Here is a 26,139-nt window from a genome sequence, read left to right as displayed (position 1 = left end):
AGACTTGCTAGGCATCTCAAGTTTCATCGTTTTGCTAAGTTGGACATGATAATTTTTATTAAAATGGATTTTTGAAATTATTAGATCTATCTATGATTCTTCCTATATAATATGTTTAGTATAGATTGAACATGTTAACTATATGTATAGTCAGTAGAATCTGTTTATACACATACTGCCCAAATAAATACCAATGTCAAATGTCAACTATATGTATAGTCAGTAGAATCTGTTTATACACATACTGCCCAAATAAATACCAATGTCAAAAACAAAAGGGCCAGAAATTAAATTCTTTAAGCTGAACACTTAATGGCCACTGACTAAATGTAAGACATATTGGGTTCTACTAGAGTGTAAAGGCAAGGACTCTATTTCTGGACCTTATGGAACAATCTAGTAGTGGGTATAATACATTAAATAGCATGAAGCAATACATTAAAAAAGCCAATTTAAAAAGTAGGTAATGGTGTAATAGACTGTATGGGATAGTGAGTACTTTTCACCCTGGAATCATTGGGAGAGGTATCAAGAAGAGGCAACAGTTCAGCCTTGTCTTGAAGGATTAGAGTAGTAGTTCAGAAGTTAGCTATATGGAGAATAGGTATTTAGAGAGAGTAAACTATGTGTTGGTTATTGATTGCTTGCCAGACACCCATCTTTAATAATAATCATCATGAGAATAAATAATTGTTCATATTTATTCAGTGTTACACTAAGCCAGAAATGATTCTAAGGGTTTTATAATATTAACTTATTTCATCTTCACAAAAATCCTCTGAGTGAGGTAAATAACTCGTGAAGATGAGAAAAGAAGCGGGGAAAAGATCAAGCCACTTGTATAGGTGAAATGGCTAAAAAAAGGCACAGCTAGAATTTGAACCCGGGCATTTGAACTGCAGAGCCCATGCTTTTAATCACAGTGGTTTGCTGCCTTTCTTTAGGTTGAGATGCCTTATTGTTCACTGAGATCAGGAGGTTGGGGTAGAGCCAGTGGATCACCTGTAATGATGTGGTAAACATTTTAAATGAATGAATTAAATAAAAAGAAAAGAGAAATTAGATTTAGAGGCAAAAGGGGGGGAAATGCGGCTTTTATAAATAGATATTTTGTGTTTTGTGTTCATCCATAGCTCTGAGAAATGAATCTAACAAATAGAAAAATGTCTCAGAACTATTTGTTTCATATATTTCTTCACTTTTCTTTTTTTAAAATCCGATCAGTATTTACATTTGATTAAAACATTACCCTTTTACATTTTATTTCACATACGTTATCTTGCATGATTTACAGAACAACTTTGTCAGAAAATAGAACAGTTAATTTTTTTCTTTTAAGATGATTAAAAAAACTCAGGGTCACACAATTAGGTCAACAAAGCTGATTTGAACTTAGATCTTCAGATTTCAAAATCAATATTCTTTCCGTTATGTATCCTGACTCTTCCATGCATTTCACCCATTCAGCTAATCAACATTTCAAAAATCAATGTCTTACTAATTTCTGAATCTAGCAGTCATTCCTCCCATTCTCTATGATTTGTCAATATTCATTACCATTGATTATTTCCTCATAAAATACCTACTCCAAACAAACTTTTCTTCCTTATGAAATACTGTGTTCTAATTTTAGAAGACAGCATAAGAAAATATCACTGAGTAAATGATTACCCAGAGGTAATCATTATACATGTTTAAGTACACTTCCTTCCTCTCTGTAGTTGAGATTATATTATATCCATAATTTTTTTTCTACTTAATGGCTTGTCAAAATTCTTACCTTCTTTAAGTAAAGGGAAGGATTTATTTTTATCTTGACAACTTGGAAATTTTAGGACAGCAAATCATAGAAGCAGGTCAAAATGGTTATCTCATCCTTTATTCCTATGCGCAATGCTGTCACATTCCATACATAGGAATATCACTCCCTGGAGTCCTGCAGTGCAAAGCTTAAGGACTGTATGAGTTGGTCCTTCCCCGAAATAAGCAGGTATTATGTTAAGAGTTCATGTCCTCCAGTTTGCTGGTGATAGTCTTTTTTTTTTTCTTTTCCATTTTCAAATAATTTTAGACTTAAAGATTCAAAAGTAATACAAACAACTCAACAATCCCTGTATATTTTTCCTGCAGCTTCACCAAATGGTAATATTTTGCCACATTTGCTTTATCATTACACACACACACATACACACTCATATATTACATTGTATATAATTTTACATACATATATGTAATATGTGTACATATGCATATATATGCATATATGTATACATATATATATATGTAGGTACATATCTGTGTATGTGAGTATCTTAATATGTTGTCTGATGTATCTTTGTGATTAGATCTGGATTAATACTGACAGAAATACCACAGCAGTGATTCTGTGTTCTTCTTAGAGCATCCACTCTGTAGACTCAAGATATCTACTTATTCAAAATTAACTGCTGAAGTTAATTTTGATCATTTGTTTAAGGTGGTGTCTGCTAGGTTCTGCACTGTTACGTTACTATGTCTCTCTTTGTAGTTAGTTGAATATCTTTTGGCGGGGGGAGATGCTTTGCCAATATGTAGATATCCTGTTTCTCATAAACCCTGCTTCTTTTAACCCCTCATTTAATATCCATTAATGATTCTTCCTTGATACAGTTATGGTAGTAGCCAAATAGTGATAGTCCAATTCCATTATTCCATCTAAATTTATTAGTTGGTATTCTAAAATGTCTTCTTTATTCCATTTATTTATTTTTACATTTTAAAAATGTCAGTATAGATTCATGAATTCTTATTTTAATGTCTATAATTTATTATTCTTCGTCATTATTTTGATGCTGAAACTGTCCCAGATTTAGTCAGTAGTTGCCCCTTCAACCTGACTCCTGTATCCTATGGACATGTCTCTACAGTTTTTGACTACTTCCTGATTTTCTGGCAAGATGTCCCAAGCTCATCTTGTACTTTCTCGGCCACGTTCTTGGAATCAACCTGGTTCTATCAAGTAGACAGGGCTACATACAATTCAGAGTCTCGTCATCAGATGTGTTTATTGCTGCCAGGATTTCTTTGGTTCTATACTCTCTCAGTGGACAGAGCTAGGAAATAAATTGCATGTATTTATATGTGTACACACCCACCTACCCACACACACACTCCTATTTATTGATCTTTTAAAAGCCATACATCCATACTGATACTGCCAATTGCAATCTGACAACACAAGTTTTGTTTTAGCCTCCCACTTCCTACATTTGTAACTCACTTTTTTTTTGTCAGTGAAAAACCTGGGCCCTATTTCGCAGCATATATTGCTTATTTTTACAATACACGTTAAGTATTTTAAGAATTGCTAATCTGTTTCATAGCAAAAAATAACCCACTTACTAACTGGAGTTTAACATTAAATATTTTTTGTTTGTTTTGAATATGTGAAATATAACGTGGCTCAAAAAGACAAAACTGCATAAAATGTTATACTCTGAGAAGAGTTACGTCCATTCCCCACCCTTCTACCCCATTTTCATCTCCCCTTATTTTCCACCCAGTTTCTAACTCTAGATAATCAACCTTATTAGATTCTTGTTTTTCTATGTTTATTTTGCTCACTTGAGAAAATGGATTTTTTCTTACTTGCATTTTGCTTTTTTCATTTAGCCAGTATATCCAGAATATCACTTTCCGTCATCTCAAAGAGCTCTTCCTCATTTTTTTCTGAATACTCAACATTTTACAATTACAAACAATGCTGTATATGAACTTATGTACTTACTATTGGTTGTGTATTTTCAAGGTAAATTCCATGAAGTAGGATTGCTGAGTCAAAAGGAAAATGGATGTGTAATTTTTTTAGATATTGCCAGTTCCCAAAAAATGTTGTACAAATTTGCATTCATTAGCAATGCATAGGAGTGCTTCTCACTGTCTTGCCAACAGGATGTAGTTTCATACTTTTTATTTTTTGCCAATCTCATAGATAAGAAATGATACCTTTGTGAGGTTTTAATTTACATTTTTCTAGTTTTGAGTGACACAGAAGATCTTGCAAATATTTTCATTCAGTTTGTCAGTTGTCCTTTCACTATTTTGTAGTGCTTTTGATATATATATTTAAAAATTAATGTAGTTAAATTAATGTTTTTTATTTATTGCATCTGAATTTTGAGTCATAGGTATAGAAAGCCTTTCACTATACTAAGGATATAAGGGAATTCAGGTGGGATTATATAAGTATTTAAATGATTCTAGCCCTAAAACTTAATTTTTCTTTGGGAGATTAGGGTAGGAAATAGGGGGCGTTATTTAAAACCTCTGATTGAAAAGTAGCTGCAGAGGAGCTGAGAATTAAGTAGAAAGTGGCAGCTGAGAAAATGAATAGAGCTTTTGGTAGTTTCATGGCTCTTTGGGGACCAAAATTGGAATTCAGGGCCCTTCCAAAGCCCATCCTAGAGGAGGGATCTTGATAAATACCTGTGACTTTGATATCAGAACCCATGAGTATAAAGGAGTAAAGATGAATCAGAAATACACCTAATCTTCGGAAGGACTTATACCTAGTTTTGAAGATTTCAATCTCTGATTATATTAAGATAATCTTCCTCTACTCTAGAAGTCTTCAAGAAGCAAAAATAAGCTTTCTTGGAAGGAAAATAATATATAGAGCCTCACATTGTCTCTGAAAATTTTCATATATGATGTCTGGAATTCAGTAAAAAAATAACCTAGCCTATAAAAAAAAAGAGTTACTGTACAGATATTAAGAGAGGAAAAAACCAAACAGGCAATAGAAACAGAATCCTAATATTTCAGATTCAGGTTATTAGAGGTGGACTTTAAATAAATGGGATTAAAAAATTCAAGGAGTTAAAAGAGAAGATGGAAAATTTTAGCAGAGAACTGATATCTCTAAGAAGAGTCAAATGGAAATTCTATGACTAAAATTATAACTGAAATTAATTAATCACTGCTGGAGAGAATCAGGAAACTGAAAATAGTTCAGAAGTAAATATTCAGACAACCATGGAGAGACAAAAGGAGGAAAATTTTAAAAAATATTGAAGAAACACATGGGACATAAAATTCTGATGTGTGTAATGTATTCCATAATGAGAGATGAGAGAGCAAGAGAGCAATAATTGAACAAAAGCAACATTTGAAGAGATAATGTTCATGAGTTTTACAAAACTAAGGAAAGATACCAACCCAGAGATTGAAGAGGCACTTTGAACCTCAAGCAAGATAAAAGTTAAGAGAACCGTACTACTATATATTCCATAGGAAAACAGCTGAAAACCAAAGATGAAGAGAAAAAATATTAAAAGCAACCAGAGAAAAAGAAAATACATTATCCTTAAAGGAATAAAGAGAAAAAATAATAGTCGGATTTTCATCATAAACAATCAAAGACAGAAGATAAGGGTGGTGCTGAAAGAAAATAATTATGAATATAGAAGTGTATACATAAAAAGTCCAAGTGAAGGCAAAACAAAGATACTTTCAAACAAAGTAATATGAAAAGAGTATCAGCAGACCAACACCAAAGACCCTATTAAAGGGAATTATTTCTTCATCCTAAGGGAGATTATTTTAAATGGAAATATAGAGCAAGTGAAGAACAAAGGAAAGGGTGAATATAATGAACATTGACTGTACAGAACAATATAGTATCTGGAGGGGTATAAGGTATATGTAAAAAAATAAAATATACCAAAATAGGAGCCAAAAGTTGGGGCAGGGATAAAGGAAACAAAATCTTCTAAGAGTGCTTTCATTATTTAAGAAACGGTAAAGTTCTAATTCATACTGGATTTTGACAAGTGAGAGTACATGCTTGTAATCACTAAGATAACTAAATTAATAGCAAAGAGATTGTATGATTAACAAGGAAATAGGGAAGAATGAAACAATTAAAAAGAAGATAAGAGGGCTTCCCTGGTGGTGCAGTGGTTGAGAGTCAGCTTGCCGATGCAGGGGACGTGGGTTTGTGCCCCGGTCCGGGAGGATCCCACGTGCCACGGAGCGGCTGGGCCTGTGGGCCGTGGCCGCTGGGCCTGCGTGTCCGGAGCCTGTGCTCCACAATGGGAGAGGCCACGGGGGTGAGAGGCCCGTGTACCACAAAAAAAAAAAAAAAAAAAAAAAAAGGTAAGAGAGAAATTAGGGCCAGTAAGAAGGAATCCAAAAGGAAAGCAAGTAGAAGGGTAAGTAGACTTAAGGATAAAAGTAGGAAGTAGATTTAAAGCTATAGTATCCATATTTGTAGAATTGTAAATGTGCTGAATACTATAATTGTTGGACAGAGACTATCAGATTAGATTAAAACCAACAATAACAATAAAGCAATGTCATATTTTAAAAAAACTAGTCATTTAAGGTGACAATGAGGTGATAAAAATGTATTTTGTGCCAACATGAACCCAATAAAATATGTTATAGCTATATTAATATTAGAGTGGAATTTAAGTCAAAACCCATCAGTAGAGAAGGGAAGGAACATTTAATTATAAAACAAAATTTAATACTTCAGGAAAATATAACTCCTAAATTTGTCTCCACATAATAACATCAGTGACAATTATATAATGTAAGCAGTTACAGACATGGCATAATGATGGTGGGGGATTTTTAACACAAGTAGAAGAAAGATGAGTGAGAATATGAAAAATATAACCCACATGCTTAGTGTATTTGGTTTGGTAGACATATGTAGAACTCAGTAACCACTAGCTGCCTAATACATATTCCTTTCTGGTGCATATGGGATACTTAACAAAATTGTTCATAGGTTGAGCCTTAAAGCAAGTCTCAACATATTTCAAAGGATTGAAATCACACTGGAAATGTTTTCAGTTAACTCACACTAGAAATCAATAACAAAAAGATATAAATTTATTTATTTATAAAATTTTAAAATAAATCTAAGTAGCTGAAGCTCATTTTCAGGACAAAGCCTCATATTGAAGAGTAACTTCTGGAAATAACTTTCAAATTGAGCAGGGTAGGAACAAAATAAAAGTGAGGGAAATAAAAAATTCCAGGTAAACGTGGGAATGGAGTAAACCCCAACTGATCTCGGAAAAAAATTCAAGGCCATATTAAAACTTCACAAAAACAACAGAAGAATGATTGCTAGAGTCGTGAAGCTAGAAAAATTATCATGATTGAACATTCATTTCAAACATTAAGGAAAAATTATTTCATGTAATATTTAGCAACAAAAAAAATAATTTGAGTCAAATTCCATGCAAAGTCATTATGGGCAAAAAAGTTAAACTTGTAAATACTTGAAGCATGCCAAAGAACCATGTTCATAAATATATAACAACTGTAACCTAATATTTAAATACAAGTAAACAAAGTAAATATGTGAGATATGAATGAACAAGTAAATTACAATTATGAAAACTCAGAAATGAGAGAATATTAAGATAATTAAAATCGACAAAATTCATATTCCTATCTGAAGACTAGAAGACAAACATAACAGATAATGCCATATGAGAAATAGAGGGTAACAAGACACTTAAAAATCAAAATTAAATGAAGAAAGAGGTGAAAAAGAGAAGGTGCAGTTGTAAAAATTCAGCAAAGATTCAATAAAAGTAATAGCACTTCTTGAACAAGGAAAGCAAAGCAGTGAAACAATACTAAAGTTAAAATTGGAAGTACTTGCTGACATAAAACAGTAGATGTTACTAGGTTAATTTCTTAATAGGAAGATAAAGGATTTCTTATGTGATTGATTCTGTTTTCTCTACAAAGTATAAGACATGTCTATCTGAAGAGAATAAAGGAAATTGGTGATTTAGTAGCACGTTTGATGAAAAATGAGAAAGAATGAAATAATTCTTTTGAGGTTAGAAAAGTGAAAGTACTGGGGTATAGTAATAGGTTTGTTAAGCCATCTTGAATGCCCGAAATTTATGGTTATAAATTCAGAGTGAAAAGTCAACATGGTGTGTGTTTTTCTCCAATATCATTATGTAATTCTGGATCAAGGTCAAGCCAGACATCATTTATTTGAGGTTCTACCAGATAAGTATTAAGGAAGGAGAGAAGTAAAGGAAGTTAAGGGTAAAGTTGTCCTTTAGTATCCGTGAGGGGGCTGGGATTGGTTCTAGGACCCATGTGGATACCAAAATCTGTGGATGCTCAAATTCCTTATGTAAAGTGGCATAGTACAGTTTGCTCTCTGTATCTGTGGGTTCCTCATCCGTGGATTCAAACAACCTGTGGATATGGAGGGCCTACTGTTTTGCAAATGAGGAATTTCAGTGCTGAACTATGGCCTATAAACTGCTTCACTAGAGACAAAACATGAAGAAAAAATGTGGTACTGGGCTTCCCTGGTGTCGCAGTGGTTGGGAATCCGCCTGCTGATTCAGGGGACACAGGTTCTTGCCCCGGTCCAGGAGGATCCCACATGCCGCGGAGCAGCTGGGCCCATGAGCCATGGCCACTGAGCCTGCTCGTCCGGAGCCTGTGCTCTGCAACAGGAGAGGCCACAGCAGTGAAAGGCCCGCATACCGCAAAAAAAAAAAAAAAAAAAAAAAAGTGATAGTGAAAAAGTGGTAGAATCAGTGGATTAGACATCTCAAAAAAGGTAAAGGAATTGACTGCGTGGGGGTACTAAAGTAGAGAGGCTCAAAGCATGGAAGGGTATGTGTAGAAAATGGAAAAAAATGAAATAATGGTTTTGATTGAAAATGACGAGATCAAGATTATGAGTATGACACCTGAGTTGGTGAAATGCGGTGGAAGAACAGGTCATTAGAAGTGAGGTAGTCAATAAGATTTTGAAATTCCATTTAATGACTAGGTCTTTAATATACTCAAAAATATTTCCTTTTTAAATATGAACTTTTTATTTTATATTTAGAAAATTTTAGTCTCTCTATATGGAGTGTTTCCTTTCTATCGTCAGTATATGTAAAATCTGTCCAAATGATGAAGAATATATTCATTTTCTTAAATTCTTAAAATCTTTGTCTGACAAAAATGCAATTGTGATATTTCCGAATACATACTGCTGTTCAGTCTAGCCATATGTAGATTCTTTTGTATAAAGATTTGATTATATAGTTAACGTCATAATGCACTTTAAAATTTTGCAGTGTAACACTTTATGGATTTTAGTTTTCCTTTTGAATATATTGGAAAATATTGTTAATACCACTTATTAATTACCGGTTTTCAATAAATTACAGCTAAACATTTACCATTTTGGAATTTAAAGTATGACATCATGGCAAAGTTTCGAAGAAGGACTTGCATCACTTTGTCACTTTTTATTCTATTTATTTTCTCTCTGATGATGGGTTTAAAAATGCTGAGACCACATAAAGCTGCTTTTGGAGATCCTTTTGGACTTGACCTTCTTCCAGAAATTCGGCAACAAACTCCTCATTTGGTAAAAACTTTTGATTCCCAAAAGAGTGACAGAATCGACAGTGAAACAAACGTCAAGAATTTAAAAAGTGTTGAAATCACTATGAAACCTTCCAAAGCCTCTGAACCTTACCCAGAAGAACTGCCACCTCGGAATTATTTTTTACATGTATTTTATTACAGCTGGTATGGAAATCCACAATTTGATGGTAAATATATACATTGGAACCATCCAATCCTCTCGCATTGGGACCTTAGAATAGCCAAGAAATATCCACAAGGGAAACACAACCCCCCAGATGACATTGGCTCCAGCTTTTACCCTGAGTTGGGAAGTTACAGCTCTCGGGATCCTTATGTCATTGAAACGCACATGAAACAAATGTACTCAGCTTCAATTGGTAATTATTTTATGTGTGTGTTTAGATATGTGTGTGTATGTATGTGAGTGTGTATGTATATGTATGTGAGTTTGTGTGTATAAATAATTTTTTATAGAACATGAATTACTAATTAGTCTTCACATTGTTGTTAATTATAATTTTAAGCTTACATACCATAAATTAAAGTGTTGCTAAGCATCTTTTAACATGTTAACACTAACATTTCTGGATATAATATTTTTATTCTAATTTAATACTAATTTCTAATTTAGTACTCCTGAATTTTATTAAATTATGATTGACATAAGCTGCAATGAATTCTCTCACTTTGAGGTACATCTGTTTAAATATCACCCCAATCGTGAAGTAAAATATTCTGTAGCTTCCCTTATTCAGCCCTCCCTACATTCCAGGAAACTGTATCTTATTTTTATCACTGTAGAGTAGTAGTTGTAAATATTCTATTATTATATAAAAATAGAATCATCACACACTTATGTGTGTGTGTGGTGTAGGGGGGAGTCTTTTGCTCAGTATGCTGTTTTGAAATTTACCCATGTTGTTGACTCTATCAGTAGTTTAGTCATTATTATTGCTTAATAGTATTCCATTGTATGATTATAGCAATTTGTTTCTGCATTCGTCTTGATGCACATTTGTGATATTTCATACTTTAGGCATGTAGCATAGAATTTGGTCATTTTTGTTTGTTTTTTAAACTAGTCTGACAAACTCTTATATTTTAACTCCTGTTTATTTCATTTTTATTTAATGTAATACTGATATGGTTGATTTTAAATGTTTCATTTTGCTATTTGTTTTCTGTTTCTCTCTGTTCTATTCCTTTTCCTCCTTTTTTCTGCCTTTACTTGTATTGAAAATGTTTATTCTATCTTATATTCTCTTCTGGCTTATTAGATATATTCCTTCATTTTATTTATTTTATGATTGCTCTGACGTTTACAACATGCCTCTTTAACTTAATTGTTGGGAAGTCACAAATTATTCTTATTGTTGTCCCCCCCTTCCTCTCAACTTTCTCTTCCCTCTAACTTCTGGCACTCCAATTACACATATTTACATGTTGTCCCACAAGTAAATAATATGAAAAAAATGTGTAATTGGGTATCTGAAAATTCTTCAATTTATTAATATACCCTTTATAAAACTCTCCCTGTTTTGGTTCCCTGTGTCTTGTCAGTGTCTCTAGCACTAGGGCCAAAAGAAGAAATTGGGTATTCTAACATTTTTCTGACTCTTCAGAAGGTGCCAACTCACCGTTGAGCTGATATGGGTATAGAGACATGCAAGACTTTTTCATGAACAAAACAATATAAAGTCCTGTGAATCTACATCAACTATGTGCAAGGTGACTTGTTTTTCTTTTGTGGAGTAATTGGTTACTTTTCAACTATTTTTTGAAAATCTAACATTCTAGTATATATTTATAGCTCTAGTTTCTATGTTGTATGACAAAATATGACATAAAATAGGATTGGTAAATTGAGAGAGCATTGACTGCTCTGTGTGTATGTATCTGCCTCTATTTACAATTGACTTTTGTAGGGAGAATCTTTCAAAAGACTTTTTTCCTATTTTCTACAAAGTATTTGTATCACATTCAAGTCATTTTTGTTATTTCAAGATTGATTTGTTTATGGCTATAAGAGTATACAATGAGGGTTTTTTAAAATCTCAGATGTATAACTTACATGTACACATACTCATAACACATATAAGTATTATATATAAATATATAAATGACATACTGCATATTTTATAATTTTAATTGTGATTAGGAAGAGTTTCAGTTCATATTTAGACTTATGCCTAACACTTATAAAGATCTTCCCCCATATATTTTTTACTGCTATGTAATTTTTTGAACATGAAATGTTTTAAAACATTGTCAACAGTACAATTTTAAGTGTTGACAGTCACACTATTGGTGCAAATATTTTATTTCTTTGGTTGATTTTCCACTGGGGAACACCTAACACTTGTGAGGAATAAAAGTGACATTACAGTCTATCTGTAAATAAATTATTTCCTTATCAGTTAAATATTGAATTATACTCATTTTATTGAGAAATAACTGACATATGTTATATAGGTTTAAGATGTGTAGGATATTGATTTTATATATTTATATTTCAGTATGATTGCCATTATAGATAGCATTAGTTAAAACCTCTATCACATCCCCTAATTATCATTTCTTTAGTGATGGGAATAATTAACACATAGGCTCTTAGCAAGTTTCATGTTTATGATTCAGTTTTGTTGTCTATAATCATTGTACTGTGTATTAGATCTCCATGTCTTAATTTATATACTAGTTGCAAGCGTGTACCTTAAACAGTATATCTCCCATTTCCCCACTTCTGATACCCTAGTAACCACCCTTCCATTCTGTTTCCTTGTGTTCAATATTTTTTTTATATTCCACATATAAGAGATAATTTGTAATATTTGTCTTTCTGTGTCTGACTTATCTCACTTAGCATAAAACCTCACTATCCATCATGTTGTTGCAAGTGGTAGGATTTCCTTTTTGTTGTGGCTGAGTAGTATTCCATTTCCATATATATTTATATATATACATATATATTATATATATATACGTATATATTTCATATATATATAATGGAATATATATACACACACCACATTTACTCATTGGTGGACACTTAGGTTGTTTTTGTACATTGGTTATTGTGAATAATGCTGCATTAAACTTGGTAGTGCACATATCACTTTAATAACCTGTTTTCATTTCCTTTGGATATATTCCCAGAAGTCAGATTGCTACATCATGTGGTAGTTCTGTTTGTAATTTTTTGAGGAATTCCTGTACTCTTCTCCATAGTGACTAAACTGTTTATAGTCCCAACAGCTGTGCACAAGAGTTCCCTTTTTTCCCCACATCTTCACCAACACTTGTCACTCTTGTTTTCTTGGTGATAGCTATTGATACAGCTGTGAAAGGATATCTCACTGTGGTTTTGATCTGATCTTTATGATTTCTTTCCTTCTGCTAACTTTGGGGTTTTTTTGTTCTTCTTTCTCTATTTGCTTTAGGTGTAAGGTTTATTTGCGATGTTTCTTGTTTCTTGAAGTAGGATTGTATTGCTATAAACTTCCCTCTTAGAACTGCTTTTACTGCATCCCATAGGTTTTGGGTCATCATGGTTTCATTGTCATTTGTTTCTAGATATTTTTTGATGTTCTCTTTGATTTCTTCAGTGATCTCTTGGTTATTAAGTAGTGTATTGTTTAGCCTCCATGTGTTTGTGTTTTTTCCTATAATTGATATCTAGTCTTATAGCATTGTGGTCGGAAAAGATACTTGATACAATTTCAATTTTCTTACGTTTAACAAGGCTTGATTTGTGACCCAAGATATGATCTCTCCTAGAGAATGTCCCATGAGCACTTGAGGGGAAAGTGTATTCTGTTGTTTTTGGATGGAATGTCGTATAATTATCAATTAAGTCCATTTGTTTAATGTATCATTTACAGCTTGTGTTTCCTTATTTATTTTCATTTTGGATGATCTGACCATTGGTGAAAGTGGGGTGTTAAAAGTCCCCTACTATTATTGTGTTACTGTTGATTTCCCCTTTTATGGCTGTTAGCATTTGCCTTATGTATTGAGGTGCTTCTATGTTGGGTTCATAAATATTTACAATTGTTATATCTTCTTCTTGGATCGATCCCTTGATTATTATGTAGTGTCCTTCTTTGTCTCTTGTAATAGTCTTTACTTTAAAGTTTATTTTGTCTGATAGGAGAATTGCTACTCCAGCTTTCATTTGATTTCCATTTGCATGGAATATCTTTTTCCATCCCCTCACTTTCAGTCTATATGTGTCCCTAGGTCTGAAGTAGGTCTCTTGTAGACAGCATATATGCCAGTCTTGTTTTTGTATCCATTCAGCCAGTCTATGTCTTTTGGTTGGAGCGATTAGTCCATTTACATTTAAGATAATTATCAATATGTATGTTCCTATTACCATTTTCTTAATTGTATTGGGTTTGTTATTGTAGGTCTTTTCTTCTCTTGTGTTTCCTGCCTAGAGAAGATCCTTTAGCATTTGATGTAGAGCTACTTTGGTGGTGCTGAATTCTCTTAGCTTTTGCTTGTCTGTAAAGGTTTTAATTTCTCTGTCGAATCTGAATGAGATCCTTTCTGGGTAATCTTGGTTGTAGGTTTTTCCCTTTCATCCCTTTAAATATGTCCTGCCACTCCCTTCTGGCTTGCAGAATTTCTGCTGAAAGATCAGCTGTTAACCTTATGGGGCATTCCTTTGTATGTTATTTGTTGTTTTTCCCTTGCTGCTTTTAATATTTTTTCTTTGTATTTAATTTTTGATAGTTTGATTAATATGTGTCTTGGTATATTTCTCTTTGGATTTATCCTGTATGGGACTCTGTGCTTCCTGGTCTTGATCGACTATTTCCCTTTCCATATTAGGGAAGTTTTCAACTATAATCTCTTCAAATATTTTTTCAGTCCCTTTTTCTTTTCTTCTTCTGGGACCCCTATAATTCGAATGTTGGTGCATTTAATATTGTCCCAGAGGTCTCTGAGACTGTCCTCAATTCTTTTCATTCTTTTTTCTTTATTCTGCTCTGCAGTAGTTATTTCCATTATTTTATCTTCCAGGTCACTTATCTGTTCTTCTGCCTTAGTTATTCTGCTACTGATTCCTTCTAGAGAATTTTTAATTTCATTTATTGTGTTGTTCATCATTGTTTGTTTGCTCTTTAGTTCTTTTAGGTCCTTGTTACACGATTCTTGTATTTTCTCCATTCTATTTCCAAGGTTTTGGATCATCTTTACTATCATTATTCTGAATTCTTTTTCAGGTAGACTGCCTATATCCTCTTCATTTGTTAGGTCTGGTGGGTTTTTACCTTGCTCCTTCATCTGCTGCGTGTATCTCTGTCTTCTCATTTTGCTTCACTTACAGTGTTTGGGGTCTCCTTTTCACAGGCTGCAGGTACGTAGTTCCCGTTGTTTTTGGTATCTGTCCCCAGTGGCTAAGGCTGATTCAGTGGGTTGTGTAGGCTTCCTGGTGCAGGGGACTAGTGCCTGTGTTCTGGTGGATAAGGCTGGATTTTGTCTTTCGGTGGCAGGACCACGTCCAGTGGTGTGTTTTGTGGTGTCTGTGACCTTATTATGATTTTAGTCAGCCTCTCTGCTAATGGGTGTGGTTGTGTTCTGTCTTGCTAGTTGTTTGGCATAGGGTGTCCAGCACTGTAGCTTGCTGGCCATTGAGTGGAGCTGGGTCTTATCATTGAGATGGAGATCTCTGGGAGAGCTTTCGCCTTTTGATTTTACATGGAGCTGGGAGGTCTCTGGTGGACCGATGTCCTGAACTTGGCTCTCCCACCTCAGAGGCACAGGCCTGACACCCAGCTGGAGCACCAAGACCCTGTCAGCCACAAGGTCTCTAGTGTTGGAGGGTCTCCTGCAGAGGCGGGGGGGTGGCTGTGGCTCACCATGGGGACAAGGACACTGGCAGCAGAAGTTCTGGGAAGTACTCCTTGGCATGAGCCCTCCCAGGGTCTCCTCACTGTGGTTTTGATTTGTATTTTCCAAGTGATTCGTAATATTTTCACATACCTGTTGGCCATTTGCATGTCTTCCTTGGAAAAATGCCTCTTTGGTTCCTCTGCCCATTTTAAAATTGAATTGTTTGCTTGTTTGTTTGGTTTTTGTTACTGAGTTATATGAAGTTTTTGTAACTGATGGATATTAATCCCATTACATGGTTTGCAAATAATTTCTCCCATTCTGTCGATGCCTTTTAATTGTGCCGTTGTTGCTTTTGCTGTGTAGAAGCTTTTAAGATTGATATAGTTCCACTTGCTGATTTTTTCTTTTGTTATTTGTGCTTGCGGTGTTATATGCAAAATATCAGTGCCAAGACCAATATCAAAGATCTTCCATCCTATGTTTACTTCAGGGTGTTTTATATCAGGTCTTATGTTTACTCTTTGATCCTTTTCAAGGTGATTTTTGTGAGTAGTGTAGGATAGGCCCAACTTTCTTTTCTACGTATGGTTATTTAGTTTTCCCAGCATCACTTGTTGAAGAGACTGTCCTTTCCCCGTAGGCTGTTCTTGGTTCTCTTGTCATGTATTGATTCCTCAAGGTGTAAAGTTAGATTGTTTCTTTGCAATTTTTCCCATTTCTTAATATCTGCATTTATCACTAAACTTTCAGATCTGCTTTTGCAGCATCCCATAGGTTTACATATGATGTGTTTTTATTTTCATTTGTTTTAAGATAATCTTTGATTCCCATTTTGATTTCTTCGTTCACCCATTGGTTGTTCATGAGATTTTCCAGCTCTTTTGATTGTTATAAGTATAGCTGTCCCAGCTTCCTTTTGGTTTCCACTTGCATGGAATATCTTTTCATCCTTTCACTTTGAGTTTATGTCCATCCTTAAAGTTTTCTTGTTGGCACCATACAGTTGGGTCTTGTTTTTCATCCATCCAGCCACTTATGTGCCTTTTGATTGGTGAATTCAATCCATTTACATTTAGAGTAATTATTAATATGTGAGGACTCATTAATGCCCTTTATTAATTGCATTTTGGTTTTGTATTTCCATTATTTCTCTCTTTCTGCCTGCATTTGTATATTGGTTATTTTCCATGGTGGTATGCTCTTTTTCCCCCTTTTCTGTCTTTTGTGGATCTCCTCCAGATTTTTGTTTTATTGTTACCAAGGGGGTTATCTGTAAAACATCTTACACATAAAAAAGTCCATTTCAGGCTGAAAGCAACTTATTTTTACTCCCTAATGTGTCTACCATTTTGCTCCTCCCTTTGTATTATTGATGTCACAATTTACCTCTTTTTTGTTGTATATTTATTAACAACTTATAGCAGCTATAGTTACTTTTCCTACTCTTTCATTTAGCCTTTATACTATAGTTGAATAGTTAACACACCATATTACTACAGAGTTATAGTTTTCTAAGTCTGACTGTATATTTCTCAATTTGGCCAGTGTATTGTGTAATTTTGTATGTTTTCATTTGGCTGATTAGCCTGTTTTCATTTCAGCTTGAAGAACTCCTTTAAGCATTTCTTGCAAAGCAGATGTAGTCGTGGTGAACTCCCTTAGATTTTGTTTGTCTGGGAAAGCCTTTACTTTACTTCTCCTTCATATGTGAAGGATAATTTTGCTAGATAAAGCATTCTTGGCTGACCATTTTTGTCTTTCAGCTCTTCAAATATGTCATTCTGCCGTCCCCTGGCCTGAAGAGTTTCTGCAAAGAAATCTGCTGATAGCTTAATGGCAGTCCATTGTAGATTTAATTCTTTTTTTTATTTTTTCCTTGCCTGCCTTTAAAGTCTCAGAGAACGTCTTTTTGCATTAAGATAATAGGATTGTCTATTAGCTTTGTAGACTTGTATATCCAAGTATTTCCTCAGATTTTGGAAGTTCTCAGCTATTATTTCTTTAAATTAACTCCCTGCCCTCCCCCTTCTCTGTCTGGAACCCTGATTATTCTGATATTTGCCTTTTTGATGGATATTCATAGATCACGTAGGCTTTCTTTGCTCTTTTTTAATCTAAATTCCCTCTTCTGTCATTTCAAAATTCCTATCCTCCAAGTTACATTTTTTTTTTCTTCCATATAGTCAGGACTGCTGCAGATCTTCTGTATTGCATAATTCTTCAGGTCATTCATTGAATTTTCAGTTTCAGAATTTTGTTTGGTTCTTTATAATAATTTTAATAATTTCCTTCTCTTTAATAAAGAAAAGGAAATAAAGAAATCATTTTATTCCTGATTTCATTGAATTGTCTTTCTGAGTTTTCTTGTAACTTGTTGAGTTCCTTCAGAACAGCTAATTTGAATTCTTTATTAGTTAGATCATATGTTCTGCACCTTGTAGCTTGGTTGCTGGAAAATACTATTTTCTTTTTGTGATGCTGTATTTCCTTGGTTTTATTTATAGTTCTTGTGGATATGGTTTGATGCTGTCACATTTGAAGTAGTAGATACCTCCTTAACTCTGCTCGTGCCCTCTGCATATGACATATTATCTTTATAGTGTTGATATTTGAGTTTTTTCCCCTGTGAAGCTATATCTGCTCGAGTATACTTCTTATCCCCTGTGGGCAGACTTTTAAGCTTTTATGTCTACTTGGCTTTTAACGTTTCACCAGGTTGGCTGTTGGAAACCTCTTTTGTTTCTCAGAATGTGGCCACTATAGCTCAGATTTGTGGTTTCCCACTTACTGTGAGAAACCACTGACTGTAGTGTCTTGTTTTCTTAGTGGGCTCCCTGTTTACCAGCACACATTTCCGGAGGTTAACTCTGGAGTGAGCACAAGGAGCCAGCAGCAAAGTGGGAGGAGGTGTGGGTGACAGCACTGAGGTGTATTGAGAGTGCCCACAGACCTAGTTGTGCAATCTCAGTGGGTGGTGTTCCAACAGGCTCATGGCTGGCGTGCTACCCCTTTAATGCGATTCGAAATTCTTTTCTCCTCTTTGCCATCATCCTCCCTTCCCTCAGTTGTGAAGCTCCCACCTTAGTACTCCAGGTGCTGGTGAAGAGAAATGGGTTTCTCCAGCCATATCCTGCCCAGCTGGGGTAGCCTGTTACCCACTGCTTTCTTTTCCCCATGAAGGAGAGGTTACCTCCACTGGATAAATCAGCCTTGTTCAGTGTTTCCTTGGGGGAGGGGCAGCACCAGTAAAGTTTCTCATAATTCCTTCTCTGTGACCAAATTCAAGTCCTTTTGTGAAGGCTGTACTTCTGCAAGTTTTCTTCCATGCATGAGCGCCTGCCAGGGATAGCAGTCACTCAATTTTTGCCTGATAGCAGCCAGTGGGGGTCTAGGCAGATTTGCTGGCCCTGCTGGTTTGGCAGCCCTTAGAGAGGTTTGTCTGTTTCTTGCTACACTGTTGGCGGAGATTCCTCACAGGTCCCTTGGAGTGAGATGCTAGGTCCCAAAATACCCACAGAGGTGATTCATTTATGTAAGGATATCTAATTAAAAAGGGAGATATAAAGGAGGACCATCTTATGCCACCATGTTGATGATGTCACTTCCTATTATACTTATCATTATTAGGCAAAGAATAATTTAACTATAAAAACAGTGAACACAAAACACTATTTTGGTCCATGGAACTATCATGCTGACCCTGGCATTTTTTTAATTGAAGAAGACAGTCAGTGAAGGCTATTTAAATTGCTATATGGTTGAATGTGCTTTAACTTCTTTAACATTCATATTTTTCCTTTGATATAAATGGCCTCATTTTTATTTTTATTGAATTGCTCTGTGAGGTAATGATACTTTTGTATCTCACAGTATAAGCTGGTTAATTATTTGCTTTACAATTAAAGTGTTATGTGTATAAATATTAGCGGTTTAACCTTTTTTTCTAGAAAAGAATGAAATTAAAATGAAGTATTAATGTTATATTTAAATTCCAACTATTATAATAATGTCTCAGATAGCAGATAGAAGCCACTGATAGATATGTATCCTTTTCAAGTCTTTATCACAGATGAGTACCTTTTTTTATAAAATTTTCAAAAAACATAGTGTAGTATTCAGAATAATGGCCCCAAAGATGTACACATTCTAATGCCCAGAATCTCTGAATATATTGTCTTACAAGGCAAAAGGAATTAAGGATGCAGATGCATAATTAAGATTGCTCATTAGTTCACCTTGAGGTGGGACTAATCTAATCATTGAAGTCCCTAAATGTAGAAGAGCGAAAAGAGAGAGTCAGAGATAAGTGATCTTAAAAGGACTCATCTTGCTCTGCCTGCTTTTGAAATGGGGTTAGAAAAGTCATGAGCCAAACAATGTGGTGTCTTCCACAAGCTCAGAACAGCAAGGAAACAGCTTCTTCCTTGGAGCCTCTAGAAAGGAATGTAGTTCAGTGCAACCCCTTGATACTAGCCTAGTGAGACCCATGTCAAATTCTGACCTATAAAACTGTAAGATAATAAATTTTCATTGTGTTAAGCCATTAAATTTGTGTTAATTCGTTGTGGTAGTAATAGTAAACTAATACACTTAGCAAAACATAATTCATTCTATGTCTTTAAAATTATCTTCCCTTTCCTTCAGTTTAGCACTAAATACTTACTGAGTTTCTACCGTGTCCCAACCTTATGTTAGATTCTAGGGACAAGAAGAAGAATAAGTCACATATCTTGTACTTGCCTTTGTTTCCTTCAATGGTACTTCAAAAGCACTAGATGGAAACTAATATTAGAATATTTTCTGAAGGTGGAAATTATCAGTTTTTACAAGGCCACAATTATCTCTGTATCTCCTGCCTTTAAAATTTGTACATAAAAGTAGAAGAAATAGAACTTACAGTAAGATGAATTAGATTTTTGATGTTTAAATTAACATCTAACACAATGTCATAAATTTTCCTTTTAGAGTAATTGTATTAAGTTTAAAATGCATATTTATAAATGCAGATTGGTGATGGTTTCATATTGCTATAGATAACTGAGTTTTGTTCTACTGATTGCTTTATCTCTTGGGAGTGTGCTGGGTTTTTCTTGTTTTTACATATGCCTTGTAATTTTTTTCTTGAAAGCATGTTGTCTTCTGTAGGTCCATAGAACTGTAGTATGTAGCTTTCATCTCTGGAAAATGGACATGCCTCTCTTTCTGCTAAGAATGTAATATGGGCATTTCTTACTTCATTTGTTAAGACTGTACTATCGCCATTGACATGTTCTACTTTTGTCAAAAATCCAATGACTATGTATATTTGTTTGGGTTTATTTCAGGACTCTATTCTGATCTGTTGATTTAATATGTCTATCCTTTCATCAGTACCACCCTGTCTTGATTGCTTTAGCTTCCTGAAGTCAGATAATATGATTCCTCTTTGTTCTCTTTCAAAATTGCATTGGCTATTTAATTCCTTTGCCTATCCATTTCAACTAGTCCTTATCTTTAAAATATCCTGGTGGAGTTTAGAGTGGGATTGCCTTGAATGTGTAGATCAATTTGAGGAAAGTTGACATTTTTAAAATAATTAGGTTACCACTTTTGAACAATAACAAGTTAAATATTCCATTCCATAAACGTGATGTATTTTTCCATTTATACAGGACTTTAAATTTTTTTAACTTCCTTTAGATTTTTATAATTTTCAGTGTACAGATTCTGTACATATATTTTTACATTTATTTTAAGTATTTTTCGGGGGAGTGCTATTATAAATGACACTGTTTTCTTAAATTTTTATTTTTTTGCCCATCAAAAGTGTGTAGAAATACTATATATTTATATCTATATCTTGTATCTTGTGATTTTGATAAACTCAGCTTATTAACTCTAGGAGCATTTTTGTGGATTCTTTGTGTTTATAGACAGTTGAATGCAAATAAAGACATGTTTGTATCTTCCTTTCTAATCTGTATACCTTTGTTTCTTTTTCTTGCCTTATTGCACTGGTTTGGACTTCCAATGTTATATGGATATAAGTGGTAAGAGAAGAGGATATACTTGATTTTGATCTTAGGGGAAAAGAAGTCTTTCTTCATTAAGTATTATATGAGTTCCAGGGTTTTTTTTAATGTCATTTATCAAGTCAAAGAAGTTCACTTCTATTACTAGTGCTGAGAGTTTTACCATGCTGAGTTTTATCAAATGCTTTTTTTCTGTACCCATTGATAAGATCTTTTAAAAATTTTTTTTCAAATTCTTTTTATTCTAGTAAAATACACATAACATAACATTTACCATTTTAACCATATTTAAGTGAACAGTTCAATGATATTAAATACATACATAACACTGTAAATCATCACCCCCATCCATCTTCATAACTCATGTTCATAACTGAAACTTTACCTATTAAATGATAACTCCTTATTCCCCTCACCTCACCTTTGGCAACAATCATACTTTCTGCCGCTATTATTTTGTATCTAAGCACCTCATATAAGTAGAATCATACAGTATTTATCTTTCTGTGACTGTTTTATTTCACTTAGCATCATATGGGTTCATCCATGTTGTAGCATATTGCAGAATTTCATTCTTTTTAAAGATTGAATAATATTCCATTGTATGTAGATACCACATTTTGCTTATATATTCATCTGTTGATGGACACTTGAGTTGCTCCCACATTTTAGGCATGTGAATAATGCTATTATGAACATGTGTACAAATATAAATGTCTCTTCAATAACCAGACTTCAACTTCAATTTTTTTAGTTATATACTTAGATTGGAATTACTAGATTATGTGATAATCCTGTTTTTAATTTTTTGAGGAACTGCTCTGCTGTGTTCCACAGCAACTGTACTTTTTTACATACTTAACAACATTGCACAAGGATCTCAATCTTTCCACATCCTTGCCAACAATTGTTTTCTGGTATTTTTTTTTTTTTAAATAGGAGCGAGCCTTATGTGTTTGAGGTAGTATCTCATTTTAATTTTGATTTGCATTTCCCTAATGATTAGCGATGTTGAACATCTTTTCATGTGCTCATTGGTCATTGAATATTTTCTTTGGAGAAATTTCTATTTAAGTCCTTTGCTCATTTTTAGTCTGGTGGTTTATTTTTTTTATTGTTGAGTTTTAAGAGTTCTCTCTATACTCTGGATGTATTAATCCCTTGTCAGATAAATGATTTGCAAATATTTTCTCCCATCCTGTGGGTTGCATTTTCACTCTGTTGATAGTGTCTTTTGATGCACCAAATTTTTAAATCTTCATTAAGTCCAGTTTATTTATTCTTTATTTTGTTACCTGTGCTTTTGGTGTCATATCCAAATAAACATTACCAAATCTGATGTCAGGAAGCTTTTCCCCTATTTTCTTCTAAGAGTCTTATAGTTTTAGGTCTTACATTTAGATCTGTGGTCCATTTTGAGTTAATTTTTGTGTATGATGTTAAATAAGGGTCCAACTTAAATCTTTCGCATGTGAACATCCAGTTTTCCCAGCACCGTTTGTTAAAAAGACCGTCCTTGCCCCATTGAATGGTCTTGGCATCTCAGTCAAAAAAGATTTGAACATATATGCAAGGGTATATTTCTGGTCTTTATTCTATTCCATTAGTCTGTATGTTTGTCTTTATACCAGTACCACAACACACTATGTTGATTACTGTTGCTTTGTAATAAGTTTTGAAATCAAGAGGTATGAATCCTCCAATTTTGTCCTTTTTCAAGATTATTTTGGCTCTTCAGGATCACATGAAATTCTATATGATTTCAGGATGGGTTTTTCTATTTAGGCAAAAAATGTCATTGAGACTTTGATAGGGATCACATTGAATCTGTAGATCACTTTGAATAGTCGTGACATTTTAACAAAATTCTTTCAATCCATGAACATGCTTGCATTTTTCGTGTTGTTTAATTTCTTTTAGCAATGTTTTGTAGTTTTCATTGTACAAGTCTTTGCCTCCTTAAGTTATTTCATAAGTATATTTTCCTTTTTGATGCTATTGTGTTTGAATTGTTTTTGAAATTTTCTTTTCAGATTGTTTGTTGTTATTGTATAGAAATGAAACTAATTTCTGTGTGTTAATTTTGTATTCTGCAATTATGATTAATTCACTTATTCTAATTATTTTGTGTATGTGGAATCTTTAGAGTTTTCTACATATAAGATAATGTCATCTGCAAACAGAGAAAATTTTACTTCTTTCTTTCCAATTTGGATGCCTTTTATTTCTTTTTTCCCCCTAATTGCTGTCTAGAACTTCCAGTACTATGTTAAATGGAAGTGGTGAAAGTAGACATCCTTGCCTTGTTCTTGATCTTAGAGGAAAAGCTTTTAGTCTTTCACTTTTAGTCTTTTGAGTATGCTGTTCACTGTAGCTATTTCATCTAAAGCTTTTGTTATGTTGTGGTATTTTTTTTCCTATTCCTAGTTCTTGAGTGCTTTTAGGAAAGAGTGTTGAATTTTGTCAGATGCTTTTTCTGCATCAATTGAGATGACCATTTATTTATTTTTCCCTTCATTCTGTTAATGTGGTATATTACATTGATCAATGTCCATTTGTTGTATCATCCTAACATTCCAGGAATAAACCCTACCTAGTCATGATGTGTAACCCTTTTAGTATGCTGCTAAATTCAATTTGCTAATATATTTTTTGAGGAGTTTTGCATCAGTATTCATAAGGGCTGGTAGTTTGTAGTTTTCTTGTGTCTTTGTCTGGCTTTGGTATTAAGGTAATGCTGACCTTATAGAATGAGTTGGGAAATATTCTCTCCTCTTTGGTTTTTGGAACAGTTTGAAAAGGATTGCTTCAGTTCTTTAAATATTTGGTAGAATTCACCCATGAAGCCATCTGGTCTAGGGCTTTTTTTATGGTCAGGAGATGTTTGTTTATTGATTGAATTTTCTTAATAGTGATAAGTCTATTCAAATTGTTTATTTCTTCATAATTCAGTCTGGGTAGGTTTTGGGCTTCTAGGAATTTGTCCATTTCATCTAGGCTATCAAATTTGCTGGTGTAAAATTGTTCGTAGTACTCTTTAGTTATCATTTTGCTTCTGTAGAATCAGTAGTAATATCCTCACTTTCATCTTTGATTTTAGTAATTTGTATCTTCTATCTTTTCCTCTTAGTTCATCCAGGTAAAGGTTTGTTGATTTTGTGATCTCTTCCAAAAAACAAATTTTGGTTTCATTGATTTTCTCTATTGTTTTTCTGTTTTGTGTTTCATTTATATCTGAGCTAATCTTTTATTATCTCCTTCCTCTGCTAGTTTTAGAATTAGTTTGTTCTTTTTCTAGTTCCTTAAGTTGTAAGGTTGTTTATTTGAGATTTTCCTTGTTTGTAACATTTACAGCTATTTGTTTACCCTTTAGCATCACTTTGGCCACATCCCATAAGTTTTGGTATGTCATGTTTTTGTTTTATTCATCTCTTTAAGTGTTTTCCAATTTCCCTTGTGATTTTTTCTTTGATCCATTGACTGTTTAATCTTTAGTGTTTAATATAGTTACTTATATGGATTGATTTTCAAATGTTGAATCTCATTTTTTATTCCTAGAATAAACCCCATTTAGTGATGATTTATTATCCTGCTTCTATATTGCTAAATCCTGTTTGCTCATCTTTTTAAAGGATTTTGTGTCCTTTTTCATATGAGATGTTTGTGGTTTTTCTTTTCTTGATGTCTTTGTCTTTTGTCATTAGAGTAGGTTATGACCTCATAAAATTAGTCAAGAAATCTTCCCTCTTTCATTTTCTGGAAGAGATTGAGTAGAGTTGGTTTTTTTTTTTTTTTTTTAACCTATTTGATAGAATTCACCTGCAAAATCCTCTTGGGCTGGTGATTTCATTATTTTTTTAACTACAAAATTTCATTAATAGACGTAGGACTATTCATGTTATCTATGTATTCTAGAGTGAGTTTGGGTACTTTTATGTTTGAAAGAACTGGTTTCATCTAATTTGTTAGTTTTTTGGGCAAAGAGCTGTGTGTATTATTTTTCTTATGCTTTTTTTTTTGCTGTACGCGGGCCTCTCACTGTTGTGGCCTCTCCAGTTGCGGAGCACAGGCTTCGGACGCACAGGATCAGTGACCATGGCTCACGAGCCCAGCCGCTCCACGGCATGTGGGATCTTCCCGGACCGGGGCATGAACCCGTGTCCCCTGCATCGGCAGGCGGACTCAACCACTGCGCCACCAGGGAAGCCCTCTTATGCTTTTAAAGCATATGGTGTCTATATAGATGTTGCCAAAAGATTTCTGCTGCTTTTCTCATTTTTTTCCTGTCAGTATTTATAGAGTTTTATTATTATTGTTGACTCTTTCAGTGAACCAACTTTTGGTTTCATTGATTCTCTAGAAAAAGAATGTGTGTTCTGCTGCTGTTGAATGGGCTATCTTATAAATGTCAGTTAGTTCAAGTTCTTGATAGTATTGTTCGGATCTTCTTTATCTTTTCTGATTTTCTGCTTGTTTTATCAGTTACTGATAAAGCAGTTTTGAAGTCTCCAAGTAGAATTGTGGATTCATCTATTTCTCCTTTCAGGTTTGTCAGTTTTTGCTTCATATATTTTGAAGGTCTTTTTTTAAGTACATAAACATTTAGGACTATTATATCTTTGGGGATAACTGAGTCCTTTGTTATGAAATAATCCCTCTTTATTGCTGGTAATATTCTTTGTTTTGAAGTCTACGTTGTCTCACATTGCTATAACAACTCCAGCTCTCTTTGATTAATGTTTGCCTCGTATATCCTTTTTCATTCTTTTACCTTTAACTTATCTTTGTCTTTATACTTAAAGTGGTTTTCTTGGACACAACATATGGTTAGGTCTTGCTTTTTTTAAATCCAATCTGAAAATTCTGTGTTTAAATCAGTATG

General features: G+C 33.8%; 1 protein-coding gene across 1 annotated transcript in view; it reads left to right on the top strand.

Moving 5' to 3' along the window:
* Nucleotides 1–9,203: 9,203 nt before the first annotated feature.
* The window catches only part of MANEA (mannosidase endo-alpha), a 64,096-nt gene continuing 47,160 nt past the window's right edge, over nt 9,204–26,139 (top strand). The window contains exon 1 of the mRNA XM_065888729.1: nt 9,204–9,779. Within this exon, the coding sequence (XP_065744801.1) occupies nt 9,236–9,779 (544 nt within the window). The 5' untranslated portion in view covers nt 9,204–9,235. The remainder of the gene's footprint in view (nt 9,780–26,139) is intronic.

The sequence above is a fragment of the Phocoena phocoena genome, chromosome 12 (assembly GCF_963924675.1).
Source record: "Phocoena phocoena chromosome 12, mPhoPho1.1, whole genome shotgun sequence".
Taxonomy (NCBI): domain Eukaryota; kingdom Metazoa; phylum Chordata; class Mammalia; order Artiodactyla; family Phocoenidae; genus Phocoena; species Phocoena phocoena.
This window is presented reverse-complemented; position numbering and strand designations above follow the sequence as displayed.